This window comes from Colossoma macropomum, unplaced genomic scaffold (assembly GCF_904425465.1).
Source record: "Colossoma macropomum unplaced genomic scaffold, Colossoma_macropomum, whole genome shotgun sequence".
NCBI lineage: Eukaryota > Metazoa > Chordata > Actinopteri > Characiformes > Serrasalmidae > Colossoma > Colossoma macropomum.
Window position 1 is genome coordinate 29,502,527 of NW_023494786.1, and position 18,516 is coordinate 29,521,042.

At 36.0% G+C, this 18,516-nt stretch overlaps 1 protein-coding gene across 2 annotated transcripts in view; it reads right to left on the reverse strand.

The window, feature by feature from the left end:
* epha4l (eph receptor A4, like) overlaps positions 1–18,516 on the reverse strand; it is a 67,829-nt gene that overhangs the window by 6,635 nt on the left and 42,678 nt on the right. For both annotated transcript variants that reach the window (XM_036565279.1, XM_036565278.1), the window contains exons 6-12: positions 11,649–11,773; positions 11,278–11,437; positions 8,983–9,094; positions 8,254–8,303; positions 7,400–7,513; positions 6,641–6,826; positions 404–465 (exon numbers count right to left, since the gene is read on the reverse strand). In XM_036565279.1, the coding sequence (XP_036421172.1) occupies positions 404–465; positions 6,641–6,826; positions 7,400–7,513; positions 8,254–8,303; positions 8,983–9,094; positions 11,278–11,437; positions 11,649–11,773 (809 nt within the window). The remainder of the gene's footprint in view (positions 1–403; positions 466–6,640; positions 6,827–7,399; positions 7,514–8,253; positions 8,304–8,982; positions 9,095–11,277; positions 11,438–11,648; positions 11,774–18,516) is intronic.

Consider the following 18,516-nt stretch of genomic DNA (forward strand, 5'->3'; position numbering starts at 1 on the left):
GAAAATAAGTGAACACATCCTCTACAGAGAACAACACTTCTGTGCACTTTAATGCAAATATACTGTTTATTTGATGAATTTGACAAATTCAAAAAAGTATTAAACATAAAATCTGGCCTGTGCAAAAGTTATAGCACATTTCATATTTTATGTTTTTTTCTAATATGTTAAACTCAGCAAATAAATAGAAATTGTGCACTGAAATGTGCAGAAAATGTCATTTGTGTTCTCTGTCGAGGATGTGTTATACTATTTTCACTTGGAAAATCAACAAAATATGTAATTTGATCTAAGGTGTTCAAACTTTTGCATACAACTGTATAACATTTTCATTCATAACGTTTTTATCATTATCATCAATAACTGCAGCTTTTAGGAGAATGAAAAGTTGATCCAGACTTACTCTGAGAAAGGTGTCCAGAGATCCATTCTCCATATACTCCGTGATGATCATAATGGGTTTGCCTATAAAACACAAGGGACACAGAAAGGAAAGTTAATGAATGATTTTGCTTTTATGTAATAGTTTGTCACAAAACAAAGGAAAAAAGCAAGGAAACCCTGCAAAAAATGTTGTTCTAACAATTTAGAATATAGGGACCTTTTTTGTTACTTAGCGGGCAGTGGACAGCAGAATGATACATGACACCCTGTTCTAACAGTAAGCGATGGTTTAAAGAATATTCTAAGATTATTCCACCTGTTTCTGTACATTTAACTTGTTTTAAGTAATAAAGATAATTTTGCTTATTTCAAGAAGTAATGCTTAAAACAAGTAACATCATCTGCCAATGGAACAAGATACTTGAGATACTTGAGACTATGAGATAAAACTTAAAACAAGTAAAAAAATGTCTAGAAATAAGTTAATCTTGCAATATTCTTATGACAGTCTCATAATGAGAAATAGTAGATGTATTGACTATATTTAAAAAAAAAAAAGTTTTCTTTGGGGGCTATTTTACCTCACAACGCCCTGCAGGTACTGCTCCACCATAAAAGATTTTACAATACCATATCATATAACTATCATAACACTATGTCTCAGGAACCAGGCAGTGTGTTCATAACCATTTCATGTAACACATTTCTGTGTAAAAGCTTTTCAAGGTGGACGTCGGGTTCCTGTCAACACCACTGTGAGCAATTCTGACTCTGTTAGTTTCTCTAGAACAGAGCATTTCACACCAAACCACTCTGAATGACTTTGTTTACATGCTTTTCAGACATTTGGGAAATTGGAGTGGAGTTCCCTTTTAACCCTCTATTGCATGCATTAAGAGAACAGTTTCAAAAAAAATATCCGATGTACTTTTCTTGCATGAAATCGACCTGATTATTGAATTCAAAAACATGTTTTGAATAATACTATGTGCAGGGGTCCTTTTGGTGTATGTTGCCTTGAGGCAACGTTGTGCGACAATGGGACGAAATGATGTAGATCCGTGTTCCCTGAAGTGGTGAGACCTGGCTTGTGACTGGCTAAATCTATTCCACTGTCGCACAATGTTGCTTCTAGGCAACAAACATATTCCTGCAAATTTGCGTAACTAAAAAATTATACTGAAAGTTAAAAAGAGGTTTAAAAGTGCCCACTAAGAGACAGTATGACCAAATATATGCTTTTTTACTGACTTACTCAAAATCTGCCCTTTATTGTTAACCCTGTCAGTGTCCTTAAATATGTATAATATTATTGGAAAGTGAGGAGAATGCTTGTTGCCCTGAGGCAACATTGTGCAATAGAAGGTTAAATGTTATAATATACTTAGACTTAGCTACGCAGCAGCAGACGGACACATTTAAAGACGAATAAACAGACACTCACTCAAAAAGTAACAAATGTCCCCTTGTTATTCACAGAGAAATCAACACCAGAAACACCCTCACACTCTCGTGCACGTGGCCTCTCTGACTGACAGCTGCTTAATGGTGCGTTCGTAAAGAGGAAGTGTAGTTAAGCAAGAGCAGCCAGACACATTGTCGGCCATCTTTGTTGCCGTTGGCCTCTGCAGTGACCTCCAGTCAGATTTGACTGACAGCTCCTCATGAGGGCCAGAGAAGCAGCTGACCTCTGACCCCGCCTCCTCCTACCCGCCTGCGTTTCCCAGCCACACCCCTTTTCATCCGCCGCTTTAAGATGCAAATTTGTTATTTACTATGTGCGGTTATGTGTGCGTGTCTGTGAGACTGCGTCAGAAGTTGGCAGTGAACTCCACACGACGAAGCTTTCACCGTCACTTTGTAACGAAGCGTGAATAATCTTTAAAGGGGATTTCCACCAATTTTTCTGAATTTCTGCAAAATTCTCAGACTCAGATGTTTTAAAAAAGTTTTAACCTAAGAATAGCTTAACCAGTTTGCACTGAAGTCCCTGTAGTTGCTGAAAAAAATACAGGCAGAAAAACACATGAAACTTTGAAGTCTTTATATTTTACAACACTAGAAAACAACAGCTGTTCTTTACATTGTGTGAACATTTCGTGACAAATGAACTAATATAAATGCTCTACGCTTAATAGAAACAAAATTTTGTTTTATTAACAGATGTTAAATGGGAATTCCACCTATTTTTTCTAAATTTCTGCATACTTAAATTAAGACGTAAACAAAGTCATTCAGAGTGGTTTGGTGTGAAATGCTCAGCTCTGGAGAAGCTTACAAAGTCAGAATTGCTCCTAGTGGTGGTGATAGGAACCAGATAACTGAAGAGTTTAATGCAAAATAGGCAAAATAGTCCCCAAAAAACTTAAATTTGTCAATATTTTACCATCATAAACATTACATGTAAAAACTCAGAAGTAGGTTCACTGGTGGTTCTGGATAGTAAATGTCTATATTTGTGTTGTAGACATTGTTCCTATCAGCACCACTGTAAAGAAATTCTCTATAATGATTTTGTTTCCATCTCTGTGTTTAAATTATGCAAAAATCCCTGTAAAAACATCTTTTCCTTCTCCAATGAAGTTAACATTATTATTATTTTGTTACGTTTTTGGTTACCATAGTGATGATATATAAAACATATAAAAGGTGTAAGAAAGAAAAGACAGAAAGGACACAGTAGAAAGCCTTGTGTCTGAAAGAAAGCACGGCTGAGAAGAAAACGTGTGGGCCGAACTCTCGCTGTGGCCTCATTTACATACTCAGATTTAATTCACAGGCATTTACATTATGCAAATTAAGCATTCAAATTCATTCCCATCGCCGTAACAAAGAGCAGGAGACTTACGAGGAGGTTTTTGTGGTTTCTGAGGGACATTTGAGAGATGAAAACTGGAGTGCTGATCATTTTCATAGAGTGTGTGCTGCTTTCTGCCTGTTTGGAAGTGTTCAGTATTCCAATCACCATCAAAGAATCATAAATAATTAAAAGCCTTTGATGTGGCCAGCTGGTTGTAACTGGTGCAGGGTTACTTTTAAAAGGATTACGATGACTAAAATATTCCATTAAATCAAGTTTCATGAAAGGGTGAATATACAAATCTGTGAAAGATTGATTGTTATAGTGACGGTGATTTTATGACAATATGGAACGGACTAAAAGGAAACTGCTGCAGGGGAATTCTGATCTGCTCACCTGATCGCCTACAACACCCTGAAAAATACACATTTATTATAGAATTGTGTACAACACTTTCACACAGACACACTTATTTGAGGAATTACTCTGATTTTTCAAAATTTCTGCATAATTACATGTTTAAGATGTAAACAAAGTCATTCAGAGTGGTTTGGTGTGAAACGCTCCGTTCTAGAGAAACTTACAGGGTCAGAATTGTTCACAGTGGTGGTGAGAAGAACCAGACATTAGAAGAGTTTAATGTCTCTAAAAGCTCCCTCAAAGAAAGTTATTACGTGAAATGGTTATGAATACACTGTCTGATGCATGAAAGATTGTTTTATGATAGTTTGGTAATAGGATTTTGACCTAATGCCTATTTTTAATACATTCATGTTAAAGATACACATGCAGGGTGTTGAAACAGTCCCTAAAGAAAACATATTATTTTCAGATTTACCACTATGTTACCATCATCACAATTACATAGAAAACTCAGATGACCCCTGGTTCCTATCACCACCACTGTAAAGAAATCACTGTACAGTTTCTGCGCAATTAACCATTTCACATCAAACTGATACATCTCAACCGTTCAACTGTTCAGAAATTTTGAAAAATAAGTGGAATTCCCCTTTAGTTCTTTATAACATTCTCACAGTAAAACTCTGCAACACTGACATTTACAGTAGAACTCACCACATCAGTCTCGGTCACAGAACAGAGCATGATGAGCCATTATAACTAATCCAAATACTGCACATCATAAAATAGACTTTGTAATTGGCAACATTTCTAATTACATGTCAAAATGAACCTACAATGAGAATGTGTTCACACAGTGTGTGTGTTTGTGTGTGTGTGTGTGTGTGGGTGTGTGTGTGTGCATGTGTGTGTGAGGGGAATATAGAGCTGTGTGGGAGATATAAGGTAACAGTCTGACCTCCCACCCCCAAAGATATCAACACTCACTTTACTTACTGCTCTTTTACACACACACACACACACACACACACACACACACACACGCTAATATACCCCGTATGCAATACACATATAATACTAATATACTAGTATACTCCCATATGTAATACATATAAATGTAAGACCATGTTCCATATCTATTATGTACGTCAGTATTTTTATGCACTGTCCTATATATGTATATATGTGTATATATGTATATTATATATATATATATATAATATATATATATATATATATACACACACACACATGTATGTATGTTCCATACTACTATGTAACCACAGATTATCCATTTCTCATAATTATTCAGTAATTGCCTTACATTATTTAGTAACTCCTAAATAATTGAAGTATACTAACTATATATATCCTTTATGTGTGTTTGTGTAGATAGACAGATAGATAGATAGATAGATAGATACTTTATTGATCCCGAAGGAAATTTAGTCATTTATATATATATATATATATATATATATATATATTATATATATATATATATATACATACATGTAAGTATATATACATATGTGTATGTGTACAACAGTGTTTTTGCTTGTAATAACCTCTAATCTCAACCTCAGTAACCAAATGTAAAGAGAAAGAAATGTTAACCCAGAAGAAGTGCGTGTGCACACACTACGCTGTAGGCTATAGAGACGTACATATAGGGTGACACTCAAACGTCCCAAACACACATTGAGTCACTCTCTCTCTCTCTCACAGACCCCCGCGGTAGGGCTGAAGGCTACAGAGCAGTAGATATAGGGTGACGGCTGAACCCAGCAAACACATTTAGATGTGACAGTGTGATTAATGGTTCTCAGAGTGTTCCGGATTTACTGAGCTTTTTACAACACCTACTACATCTGGAACCCACAAACCTTGTGTTTATGTGTGTGTGTGTGCACTTTTGAGCTGGAGAAAGAGGCTAAAGCCTTTGTTGGTGCTTTGCATGGCTACACACACACACACACACACACACACACACACATTGAAAAAAATTGCTGCAATGAATTAACTTTTTTGATGTCTGGAATACGTACAACTTACATTTGTCTTCTGTTTTATTTGTTCCCTTGAGATCCACTTATAATGCTTGTGTGATTTTATGCACCATATTCAGTCATAATACACTTGAGCATTTAACAAGACCATTTCCAAACTGTCTTTATCCCTCTCTAGAGTTAAACAGACTGTTTTTGTTACTAATACATGTAAATGAACTCTGTTGTTATTGGCTCCCCTGTATTATGTGCAAAACAAATCTGACTCAGCGTGACTGGGTTGAGCTAAACTGCCATATGCAGATAGGTGTGAATAGTTGTTTTCTGTGACATCACAAAAGCTATGAATTTAAAACAAGCTGTTTTTGCAGTTTAGTTTTCGTATATATATGGAAGGATGCGATGTACTATATTTGTGTGGCAATGAGGTACTATGAATTATTCAGTAACTACTATTAGTAATCACCTTCAATCAACCTGCAACTGTTTGTTTCTTATACTTATTTTATCGTATTTATTAAGTTACTATATCATTGTAATTTTATGTTGTAATTTTTTAATGGTTATGTATATCTATATAAATATATACACATATATTATTATTACTTTTCAGCATTTGTTATGTTTTTACTATTCAACTTCTCAATCCCTGATTTCTGTATTGGCTCGGCTACATTGTAAATGAGGGTCTCCCTCAATGTACTCTGAGTTTAAATAAAGGTTGATTGACTGATTGATAATTCAGTAAACACTATGAATTATTGCATATCTACTATAAATTATTCAGTGTCTCCTAAAAAGTATTCAGTAACTAATATATTTTTTTCTGAATTTATTATAAATCATTTAGTATGGACAACACATTCATTATCTACTATACCTTATTCAGTATCTACTATAAATTATTGAGTAACTACTATAAATTCAGTAACTAGTATAAATGATTCAGTTTCTACTATGAATTATTCAGTAACCACTATACAAATAATGTGTAGGAATGAGTGAGAAACTGAAGTGTGAAGACCGTTATATGTTAAAGAGTCTTTATGCGCCTTAAAAAGCTTAATATAAGGCTTTAACTTACACTTGGTGACCACGCCCTCCAGGTGAATGATGTTGGGGTGGTCAAACTGACCCATAACACTGGCCTCGCTCAGGAAGTCTCGCTTCTGCTGCTCTGTAAATCCTGCCTTCAGCGTCTTAATGGCCACACAAATCTCACGCTTTCCAGGAAGCTTCAGACGACCACTGCACACCTCACCAAACTCACCTACACACAAACACACATACACATACATGCAGTTTAATTATGCTACACTGTAAATATACCAACAGTTTTCCTCCTTACCTCAAACATATTTTTCCTTGTTGTTTGTTTGATGTTTGGAGTCTTAAGTTTTGCACTAGAGCTATTAGGCTAATGTAGCTAAAAGTAATGGTGACAAAGACTTTAATATTAATTATTTTATATTAACCTAATAGCTCATGCTTCAGATACCAAACTTGTCTTAGCTGATCAACTACGTTCGAGGAAAGGAGAAAATTGTGTCCATTTGATTTTTCGGTGAGCTGTTCCTTTAATATCATACATAAAAAATGCAATATCCCTTAGTTCATCTTAATGACAAAATGACTGTCTAATTATTTCTTTCCATTTTTAATTTTCTCTGTGTCTGTATATTCTTATATACCATGCCAGTACACTGTATTATGCACACTCATAGTTACAAACATCTGAATTTCCCTTTCAGGATCAATAAAGCTCTTAAATCTAATTTTATTCTAAGAAATTAGAAGCGAACACAGTTTGAAACAGCTCTGTCCCAGTATTAATAACACTTACCAATGCCAATGACTTTCTCAATCTTAATGCAGGACGCATCAATCTCTTTAGCGAACTCCCTGATGGCCTGGTTGGGGTCTTCATAGGTGAAAGGGTCCACATAGACCCTCACTCCTAAAAAACAATGTGGAAATATATGTAGCAAATCAGAAATACATGTACATATTTGAATTGACACTGCTTAATTTTTCTAAACATTTAGTAAATCACATTGATCATTTCTGTCCTTGACAGCCTACGTAAACAACACGATCTAACAAAGCTGAAAATGTATAGATTTTCTATTTTGTTTGTTTTGCAAACTACTATTTTAAGCAAGCAGACATAAAAAGGAATACATTTCACACTTCATTGGCCTTTATTATTGCAAAAAACAAATCAATAATAAGTGCTTCCGATGTGAAGTGTGTTCTGAATGTGTTCACTCACTTAGAAACTATAACAGAGCATCCAACAATAAAGGCAGCATGGAGCTCCTTTTATACAGGGATAGGAAACACAGTAGCTCACAGAAAGCTCTGATTCCACAGGCTGATCCATTTAACTGACCAACGTGGATATCACTGTTGTCGGATAGAAAACTTCGTATCTCCAAAATGATAACATTACGGGAGAAGGAAAAAACCTACTTTACTGTTAATGTAAGTCAATGGAACCAGACTTTTTTCCAGGTAGTTTTTGACCATTTCTTTTGGTCCATCGATCATGAAATTTACACACAATGCAAAGGACAACAGGTATTTTCAAATTATGATAAAAACTGAAAAACGGAATTCAGAATTCAATAATGCCACTTCAAACCAAGGATCCCCCTGCGTCCAGGAACAGAGTGATTAAACTCGAATCATTCATACCTGGCTGGTGTTTCTCTTCATCTTGTTTAGCTTTGCTGTACTTTGCTCTCCTGAAAATAAACAGCTAGTTTAACAACTGCAGCACAGCATCAGTGGGTAAGTGTCGACTATAGTAAACAGTTATTTTTTAAAAAACATTAACAAAATAAATACAAATAAACAAACAACCAATACATTGTCATTTGACCTAGTTTATCTAATCTAACCTTCCTTTACCTCTTTCTACAGGCCCCCTAGTGGCCATTCCATGAGTCAGACATTTTGATAACATTTTAGAATAACAGTAGGTTATAAGACATGTACTAGCTGTTATTTAATGATTGACTATCACAAACTAATGAAGCATGTAGCGTTATTAATCAATATATTAACATGACATTGTAATACACAAATGAACCATTACTTTATAGTGGTTTACAAATGACTTGTGAGTTATTTTTGCAGCCCCTAATCTAAAGTGATGTCACAGTGTCCTGTTCCTGGCTCCGCCCTCTCCTGACTCCTCCTATGAAGCTCTGCCTTATCATAATGATCAATGTTATTGAAGGGAAAAATAGTCCAACTGAAACACTTCTAAAACGGGTAAAATGATATTGTGTGTATATATGTGTGTGTGTGTGTGTGTGTGTGTGTGTGTGTGTGGGTGTGTATTATGTACATATTTGAGTGAAGTAACTTCAATACATCACTTTTTTGTACACACAGAGAGTGAGGCAGCGTCTAACTCACCTCTTGCTGATGATGAAGGTGCAGGCGAGGATGAGGAGGAGAATGATGGTTCCACCTGCAGATAGCAGCAGGACAGTGGGGCTTACACCCTCCCCCACCACTGGAGAGGGCACTGAGAGAGAGAGAGAGAGAGAGAGAGAGAGAGAGAGAGAGAGTGAGAGAGACTTATGTTACCTCATTAAATTTCTGTCTAGTTTCAAATGAACTCTTCCATACGTCTTGCCAGCGACCCAATCAGAGTCTTAGTGTTTGTATCCTTTAACTGATTAAATCTACTCTTGGAGTAGTTGGTGAGTGTGCATTTCCTCGTTCAGTAAAACGGATCAGCACGTGGAACTGGAGCTGAAATGTGTGCGTACACTGAGAACACAATTTACTATCACAATGCTTATTATTGATCTGCTTCATCAGAGTAACAATAAAAGGCCACTGAAGTATGAAGTGTATTCATATTCATGTGGTTTACTGTTTAAAATGGTAGTTTGTGACACAAACAAAATAAAAATCTATAACCTGTCAGCTTTGTTAGATCATGAACAACAGCATTGAGGAACCACTTTACTAAAGGAGAAGAACAGATTAAACGGCAGAAAAAGCCTTTTTGTGCTGTTCTTAAGGAGTTAATATCTGTCCCTTTCACAGCATGGACTTTTCCTTACCACACACACAGCTGCAAAAAAAACAACAAAAAAAAATAAATAAAAACCAAAACAAAAAAGAAAACCTCAACCAATTTGGTATAATCCTACTCTTCCTATATTTAACACTTGGATTTCTGAAACTTTGTATATGTTGAAGTACATGAGAGATCAAGCGCCAGGCTTCAGACAGCTACAGGCAAAACTAGACTAACATAATTCATTTTCTCAGAGAACTTATATAACTGTTTCTTTTTTCATTATCATTATTGATTTAGATTGCATTAATATTACGTCTATTACTGCTGTGATGCATTGTGACAGCTATTATTCTTATTATAATTATGATTATATTCTATATCCGAATAAATCTGGCTTTTTCTAATAAGTTCGGCCTTTTCTGTCTCAGAGCGATGCAGAGAAACTTGTTCATGCGTTTGTTGCATGAGAAAAGTTGATTACTGTAATGCTTTGTTTACTAAGCTTCACAAGAAAACAGTTCTTCCTCTGCTACTCATACAAAATGCAGCAGCATTTCCAAACAATAACTCCTGTTTGGTAACTTCACTTGCTGCCTGTATCTTTTAGGATAGATTCTAAAGTTCTGCTACTAGTTTATAAGGACTGATTTTATGAACTAGGTACCTGTAAATACTACACTTGCGTGGGTGTGTGTGTGTGTGCTCCGCCATAAATACACTGGCACAATATGGCTGCTGCTTTACATGCGCTTTTCGTTTGAGAGATGCTGTATCGCGACTACGAGGCTCTCTTGACTGGGGACCTGATCGCCATGACATCACAGCCTGGGCTGGCTGTTTGGTTGACGCTGCACTGCAGCTGTGGGGCTGCCTGGACCGGTAGCATTTGGCTGCATGAGCAGCGCTGACTGCCTAAGTGACGCTACATCGCAACTACGTGGCTGCCTGGGCCGGCCGCTTGGGTGACGCCGCACTGCAGATATGAGGCTGTGTGGACTGGTGGTGTTCAGATGCAGGAAAACACTACCCCTTCTTTGTTAAGTACATTTTCAGCCTCATGGCTTCCTGGGCCGGCCTCCTGCGTGATACACCGTAGGTGTGAGACTTTCCCCGCGGCTAAGGACTCTTTCTGGGCTATGTAACTGACAGTGGTCAATAAGAGGTCAGTAAAATCTTTCCTGCTACACTGTAAAAAAGTGGTTTGTCAGATCTACCTAAAAAATAACAAGCAACAGAACTAGTTTCATTCAACTTAAAATACTACATTGATTTTAGGTAGACCTGACGAGGCTCATTTTACAGTGTAGCTGTGGGAACTGTGGAGAGTGTGTGTGTGTGTGCGTGTGTGTGTGTGTGTGTGTGTTCTGTGTCATGTATACTATGTTGATACTTTCTGATTGTAAAGCATTCTTGAGCATGGGAAACGCGCTATGTAAATAAAAGTTATGATGATGACGATGAAGATGATGATGACTTCCTACTAATACTACACTTTCAAATCTTCAAGAATTGTTTTGTTTATTTGCGATTATTCTAAAGTTAATGTTTCTTTTTTCAAACAAATAAATGTTACTGCCCAGAAAAATGACTTTAAATATAATTTTCTCAGACTTCTGCACAGCACTTTATGCTGAATCTTGAAAGACAAAGTTCACTGTTTCTTTGTTTTTTCTAACCTGAGTTGGTCATGACCTCCAGCGGAGCGCTGAAATCTCCGTAACCTGCCGCAGTGCGAGCGCGCACGTGAAACACGTAGGAGGTCAGAGGGGTCAGGTCCTTTATGTTAACGGTGCGAGACGTGGTCTTTACGATGCGATAACTCCTCTCATTCTGCTCCTGAGAGAGAGAGAGAGAGAGAGAGAGAGAGAGAGAGAGAGAGAGTAAAGGATAAAGGAAGGAAAGAGGAAGGTTAGAAGTTCAGACGCTAGGAAGTCTGATGGTTATTTTAGTCGTGACAACTCTCTGACTTCCTGTTTATCCCCTCAGGGTGTCCTCAGGATCCAAGGTCTACACAACTACTAACCAAATCTCCCATGATTCCTCTCACCTTTTCATAGTATTTGACCTCGTACTCCAGTATGACTCCGTTGGGTTTCTCAGGCTCCTGCCAGAACAGAGTGAGGGTGTCCCGCGTCACGTCCTTACTCTGAACGGACATCACCGTAGAGGGAGCTTCATAGAGACAAAGAGAGAATTTAGTGAAGTTACTTCTAATAATTTACTACAATAACTTGAAACTGAAAACAACAGGAAATCTTATGTGGTTCAAAAAAATAGAAACCAAGCAAAATCAGCTGTGATGATCGCTACTGTTAAAAGTTACTAAAACAGTACAAAAATGGTCCCAAACATTTTAGCTTTTTTATTATTTTTATTTTTATTATTATTATGGTTAAGATGTAAACAGAGTCATTCAGAGTGGTTTGGTGTGAAATGCTCTGTTCTAGGAAACTTACTGAGTCAGAATTGTTCACAGTGGTGGTGATAGGAACCAGACGTCCACCTCTAAAAGCTTCCTCATAGAGAGTTATTACATGAAATGGTTATGAATACTTTGCAAGATGCCTGAAAGTTTGTTTATTGAAAGTTTTGAGATTTTTTTCAGCTTTAGCACTATTTAACCATCAACATCATTACATATAAAACTCAGAAGACACAGAGGTTCACTGGTGGTTTTGGATAGTAAATCTGCATGTTTCTCTACAATGAACCGTTTCACATCAAACCACTCTGAATGACCGTTACAGCATAAAGGTTCTCTGCCACACCACACACACATATATATATATATATATATATATATATATATATATAAAAAATTAATCCTAAATGGATTGGCAAACTCAATTAAGTTTTAGCTTCCATATTTTATATTTATTTAAAATATTAAAAATATTAAATATAAATATAAAACCAAAAAACACCCCGAAAATCTTTTTGTTCTTACATTTGATTTTTATTTTTGCTATTCCTTTTACCTCATTTAATTGTTTTTTGTTTGTTTATTTGTTTGTTTTGTCTGCTAACTCTATAAGAATTCACTTTTATAGTTGTTTTTTCGAATGAGTTTGTAGGGATCCAAGCACCACAAATACTATTATTATTATTATTATTATTTTTTTTTATTATTATTATTATTTTTTTTCCCACATAATATGATGGCTATCATACTGTAGATTTGTGAAACTACAATATACAAAAATGAAATAAAACCATTTTTTCTGCAAATGAAAGCTAATAAAGCATCCATCCTAAAAACTGAACCTACACTAAAATGTAAAATAATATAGAAAGAAAAACCACATAATGCACAAGTGACTTGAGTTAGCAGCCAGGGTCTTAGTTAGCAGCCAGGGTCTTAGTTAGCAGCCAGGGTCTTTTCATCAGTGATCTCCTTCCACTCTCTCCTTCTGTCCCACAGATACAAACTGAATCAGAACAGGATTAAGAATGCTTTACATCTCTCCCTCGGCTTTCCTCTGGATTAAATCGCCAGCCTGCTTTGTGTGCATGTTTGGTTTTTTGTGCTGAACCTTGTTTTGTCCAGGCTGAGAAAGTCAAACAGAGTTAATGTGACTGAGGGAGAAAACAGTTTCAGCTTCGGCTCCGCAGCCAGGCCGGCATCAGAACACAAACAAAACACAGAGAGACTATCAGCAGCTCAGGCTTTAGGCATGTGTGTGTAGCAGTTTCTTCTGTTCTTCATAACTCTGAGAAACTCCAAACTCCACATCACTCATGAGTGTGGAAAATTACAAGAGTCTCTTAAAGCGACTTAAAAATACAGAAAATACAGATTTGTGTTTATTAAGGGTGAAAGTATATTGACGTATCTTTATACGTTGAACTAAATGTAATAATGTGATTCAACTGCACTGATTTTGGAAGGCTATCGTGATAGTTATTGTGATAACTGTGTGCCAGACGGCCAGTTCAAAAGCTCTGCCTTGTTAGGTTTAAGTGCTCCAATTGAAACTTGTTAAGACAGCAGTAAACTATATAAAATATATATTAAAATACTGCCCTGATTTCAACACAAAAACAATTCATTTTTCAGCCCTATTTCATGGCTGCTCAGTGCTGTATATATATGCAGAATTAACAGACATTCTATAGTTGCATGCAAAAGTTTGGACACCCCTGGTCAAATGACAAGCTTTGCTGATTTTAAGTGAAAATTAGTGAACACATCCTCTACAGAGAACACACTGCTGCACATTTTAATACACAATTACTTCTTATTTGCTGAATTTGATGTACTTGAGAAAAATAAAACATGAAGTGTGGCCTGTGCAAAAGTTATGGCATTTTATATTTTTTTATGTTTTATTGTTTGCAGTGTGTTAAACTCAGCAATTGCATAGAAACTGTGTGCTAACATTTTTAGAAAACTGTAATCTGCAGATGATGTGTTTTAATTTATTTCTTTTAATTTATAAAATCAACAAAAGATGTCCTTTGACTGGAGTGTTCAAACTTTTGTATACAGCAGTAATTATAATGTTAGCTGCCGCTGTTATGATCCCACTAAGACTTGAAGTGGACTGAGAAACGTTTCTGATACCCAGAACACTTTTTCTCTCCCGATTACTCAGGTTTCCATGGGCTTAAGTGTGTGTGTGCATGTGTGTGTGTGTGTGTGTGTGTGTGCATGTTAAACAATTAAACCCGTCTCCAGCAGCGCAGCAGCATGACGGTGGGTTTGTTCCTTCAAGCAGATCCATCTCTCTCTGCTCAGACCGACAGACTAAACACGGTTTAGGGGTCTGTCCCAAACCCCCCTCACTGGGGTCAACACCCCTCTAACCCCCAACACACTCAACTATAACACACACATCCATCACTCAGGCTGCTGTGACAGATATGAGCCCGTAATCGAGTTCAGTTTGGGGGGTGATGTGAAAGTAAAGATGAGTGTTTCTGTGTGTTCAGTGAAAATGGTTCAACTGATCTGTCCTACAGAGAGAGAGGACACAGATACAACACAGCTACACCCGTGGACACTCAGGTAGAAGATATACTGCGATTTTCAACACACATTTTAGTCAGTCTGTAGTTTCAACAGAGATTTTTAGATTTGCAGAACAGCTCTGGTTTCACAAGCACCCACTTATATATATATATATATATATATATATATATATATATATATATATATATATATATAAACATACATATATTTCAGTTTTTGACATAATTTGAAAATGCCCGTTGCCTTTTACATTGTGGTCCAAAAAGACTTGAAAAAAAGTCTGGTTCCATTGACTTACATTAAAAGTAAAGTATGTTTTTTCCTTCTCCTGTAAAGTTACTATTATGAAGATATAGGTTTTTTTCCCACAACAGCAATATGTATATATGTATATATATATATATATATATGTACTAATGGTAGCACTTTATAGTAGGATCCCACTGTACACAGCAATGTCTTTATTGTTTAATAGTGTGTTAATAATTGTTAATAATGATCTAACTGTTATTAGCTTTAATAAGTGCTATCACTTCAATTATTAACCATTTACTTAGTGACATCATGTAAAGCCATTATATTTAAGCATAGTAAATAATACTAGATATATATACTACATAATACTATATATGTTGTTATCAAAAAAAAAAATCAGTTCTACAGTAGAGAGCAAAAAAGTTCTTAACTTTTAATATAATGTAAATAAAGTTTATTTCAACATTCCTATTGGTCTATTTATTGTGAAATTTCCACACAACTGCTGAGTTCAAATGATGTAGAAAAAGAGAAATTCAAACAAAAACAAGGGTTTTTTTCTAGATGATATATTAATGACTGTATAATGTTTTACTAAACATTAAAGGAAAGTAATAAGACTGTAAGTAACAATTTAATAATTTAAAACAGGATGAAATACTTAATAAATAGTCCTTTATATTGTTTACACAAGTAATTAAATGCTTAATATTTCAAGCTAAATAATTCATGAAGTATTAGTATCAAATAACTAAACCATTATTGACAAAACAGAATTAATGATTACATGTCTACATTTCAAAATGTTTATTTATTATCCAAATGTCACTAAGTAAATTCAAATTGCCTTTTTAATTAATTTAATTTGTTAATTATTAATGGTTATTGCATGTGTTACTATAGTCTTTAACAAAATTTAGATCATGATTTAGCTTATTAATCTTAAAAAGGTCACCATATTATCACATACAGCTCTGTGCAAATGTCAGGGACCACCCCCTAATTTATTTACTGTCCAGTCAAAATGGCTATTAAGCAGAAGTTAGTTCAGGAGACTTGCTTTCAACTTTTCAAAGAAATCTGCAGGGATATTTTTCCACACCTACAAAGTTCAGTTTTAGAAGGTGTTTTTGAATTTTCTGTTTCTCATCATAAAAATAATCCCAAATATATTCAGTGATGTTGAGGTCTGGACTCTGGGGTGGTCAGCCCATTGTTCAGCTTCTTTGTTTGATGTGTCCGTCTCCTTTTCTCAGTGAGGTTCTTCTTGACAGCTACACATCCTTTCAGACCCACAGCGCTGAGTCGTCTTCTCACAGTGGAAGGATGGACAGAAACACCTGTGGATGTTTTCAGATCTGAAGCAGCTTGATTTTCTCCTCTCTCTCAAAGATGAAAGCTTTAAGTGCTGTTTATCTGATGGGGGCAGTTTTGGTGTCTACCAGGTCTTCCAGGTGGTTGTTAGGAGTCTCATTTTCTCTGTAGCTTTTAATCATTTTTTGAATTCCAGTTTTGGAAACTCCTGTTTTACACTTTGACTTTCATTTCTTATGCAAGTGGATTATCTTACATCTAGTCTCCTCAGCAGTGTGTCCTGAAAAATGAATAACTTCTACTTAATGGCTGTTTTGACTGGAAATTAAATAAATGACTGGTGGTCTCTGACGTTTATACAGTACTGGAACCTACAAAATCCTATCAGTCATGTCTGTATGACAGCTCGAAACATACAAAAAAGGTTGTGTAAATAAAATGCAGCTTGTGTGTATGAGTGTGTGCTCCACATGTGTCCGACAGATTTTCTTCACGAGCTCCGGAGAGAGAAGGCAGAGAAATGCACAAAAGAATATGCAGAGCAGATGTCATGAATATTCAGGACTCACTAATGAATAAACAGCAGCCGCTCGCACGCCCACCGCTTCCCTCCTGCAGACCCTCCTTCTCACTGCCTGAGCCTCTTCCATACAGCACACACACTTTCCTTTTACACACTCTTTCTCTGTGTGAGACCGAGAGTGCAGAGCCGTTCTCTTAAAGGCTGATTCAAAAAGTGGGGTTTTCTGCTGTTTTATCTACACTTTTTTCCTTAATAGCCCAATTTAGATTGTAGCTTTTTGAACAAGAAAACATATGAACAGAAATCTAAGTCATGTCAGTCATATTACTGTCACAAATCAATAATAATCACTTACTGATCTGAACTGCGCTCTGAATGAGTTTGTACGCTCACTATTCAATCATTTGCACTGTCATCAGGAGATTGTGAGTTCGATCCCTGGTGTTCTCTCTGGGTGGGTAGGATGGTGCCCCCCATCTCCCCCCATCACTCAGCGCAATGCTAGCCAGCGCGGGCATTTGTAAGCTGAAGTAACAGAACTGACGATTAGTGTTCTCCTCCAAACGCGTTCAGCTGTCCAATGACTTTGCATTAGCGGCAGTTCAAAAAGATGCGGTGGCACTTCGCAGGTCTCGGAGGAAGCCTGTGCTAGCCTCCACCCTCCTAGCGCTGGTAGTATCGTGTGACTGGGGAGCCCTAAGTAGTGGGTGGAATTGGAAATGACTAAATTGCAGAGAAAGTAGAAAAAAATCACAAAAAACAAGACAAAACAAGTAGTTGTATAAATTGTATATCATGTATATAAATTGTAATTATAATGTATATAAATTGTTCTTATGCAAGTAATCCAATGTTTAATATTTCAAGATATATAAATTATTATGTTCACATTATTTAACCCTCTACTGCGCGCTTTAGGGGAGAATAAAAAAAATGTTCAATTCACTTTTCTTGCATTAAATTCAAAAAACTTAAAAATAAATAAATAAATAAATACGTGTGCAAGGGTTCTTTTGGGGTATGTTGCCTTGAGGCAACATTGTGCAACAATGAAAAGCAATGATATAAAGCCGTGTGCTTGTGACTGGCTAAATGTGAGGCTGCTCATAGAAAGTACTGGAAATGTGTTAATCCATTTCATGTGTCCACTCACACAGGAAAAACAAAAAGGCTATTGGAATAGAAACTGGAAATGAAAATGTATGACCGGTGCATCTCTACTAAAATGAACTAATACAGACTGGAAGAATTTCAACAAGAATTATATTGCTAGACTTTAATTGGGACTGCACAATTTTGGGAGTGCAAAATCAAAAAAATAAGTAAATAGAAACGTGTTTATTGTAGAAAAGTGTTTATTGTGACTTTCACATGACGAGACTAGATGAAAACTTTGCTTTCATTTAGATTAATTAGCTGAATATTAAAATAAATTCAGTAAAAACACAGAAAGTTTAAAAATCCATTTAATGTTTTAAATGTAAAAAATTAACCATTCTATTTTATTTACTGTATTTATTTACGTTTAATGAAAAAAAAAATGTTTTTAGCACTGCAGGTAGGGGGCAGTGTTTTTGTTTTTTTGTTTTTTTTTACTTTTGTTTGTGAAGCATCTTGATATGACAGTTTAGATCTTCAAAGCATGAGCTGTCCAGTTGGCATATATATTATTATTAGTAGTAGTGGTATTATTTCATTATTATTATTATTATTATTATTATTATCATTATCATTAAGCTCCTGTGTGACAGATTCTCCAGATGTGTGTGAACTTCTGTAGGTAAAGTTGAAGCATTAAACGCTCTGTGAAGCTGATCCCCCCCTGCCCTGCCACCGCTCTAAACCCTGAAC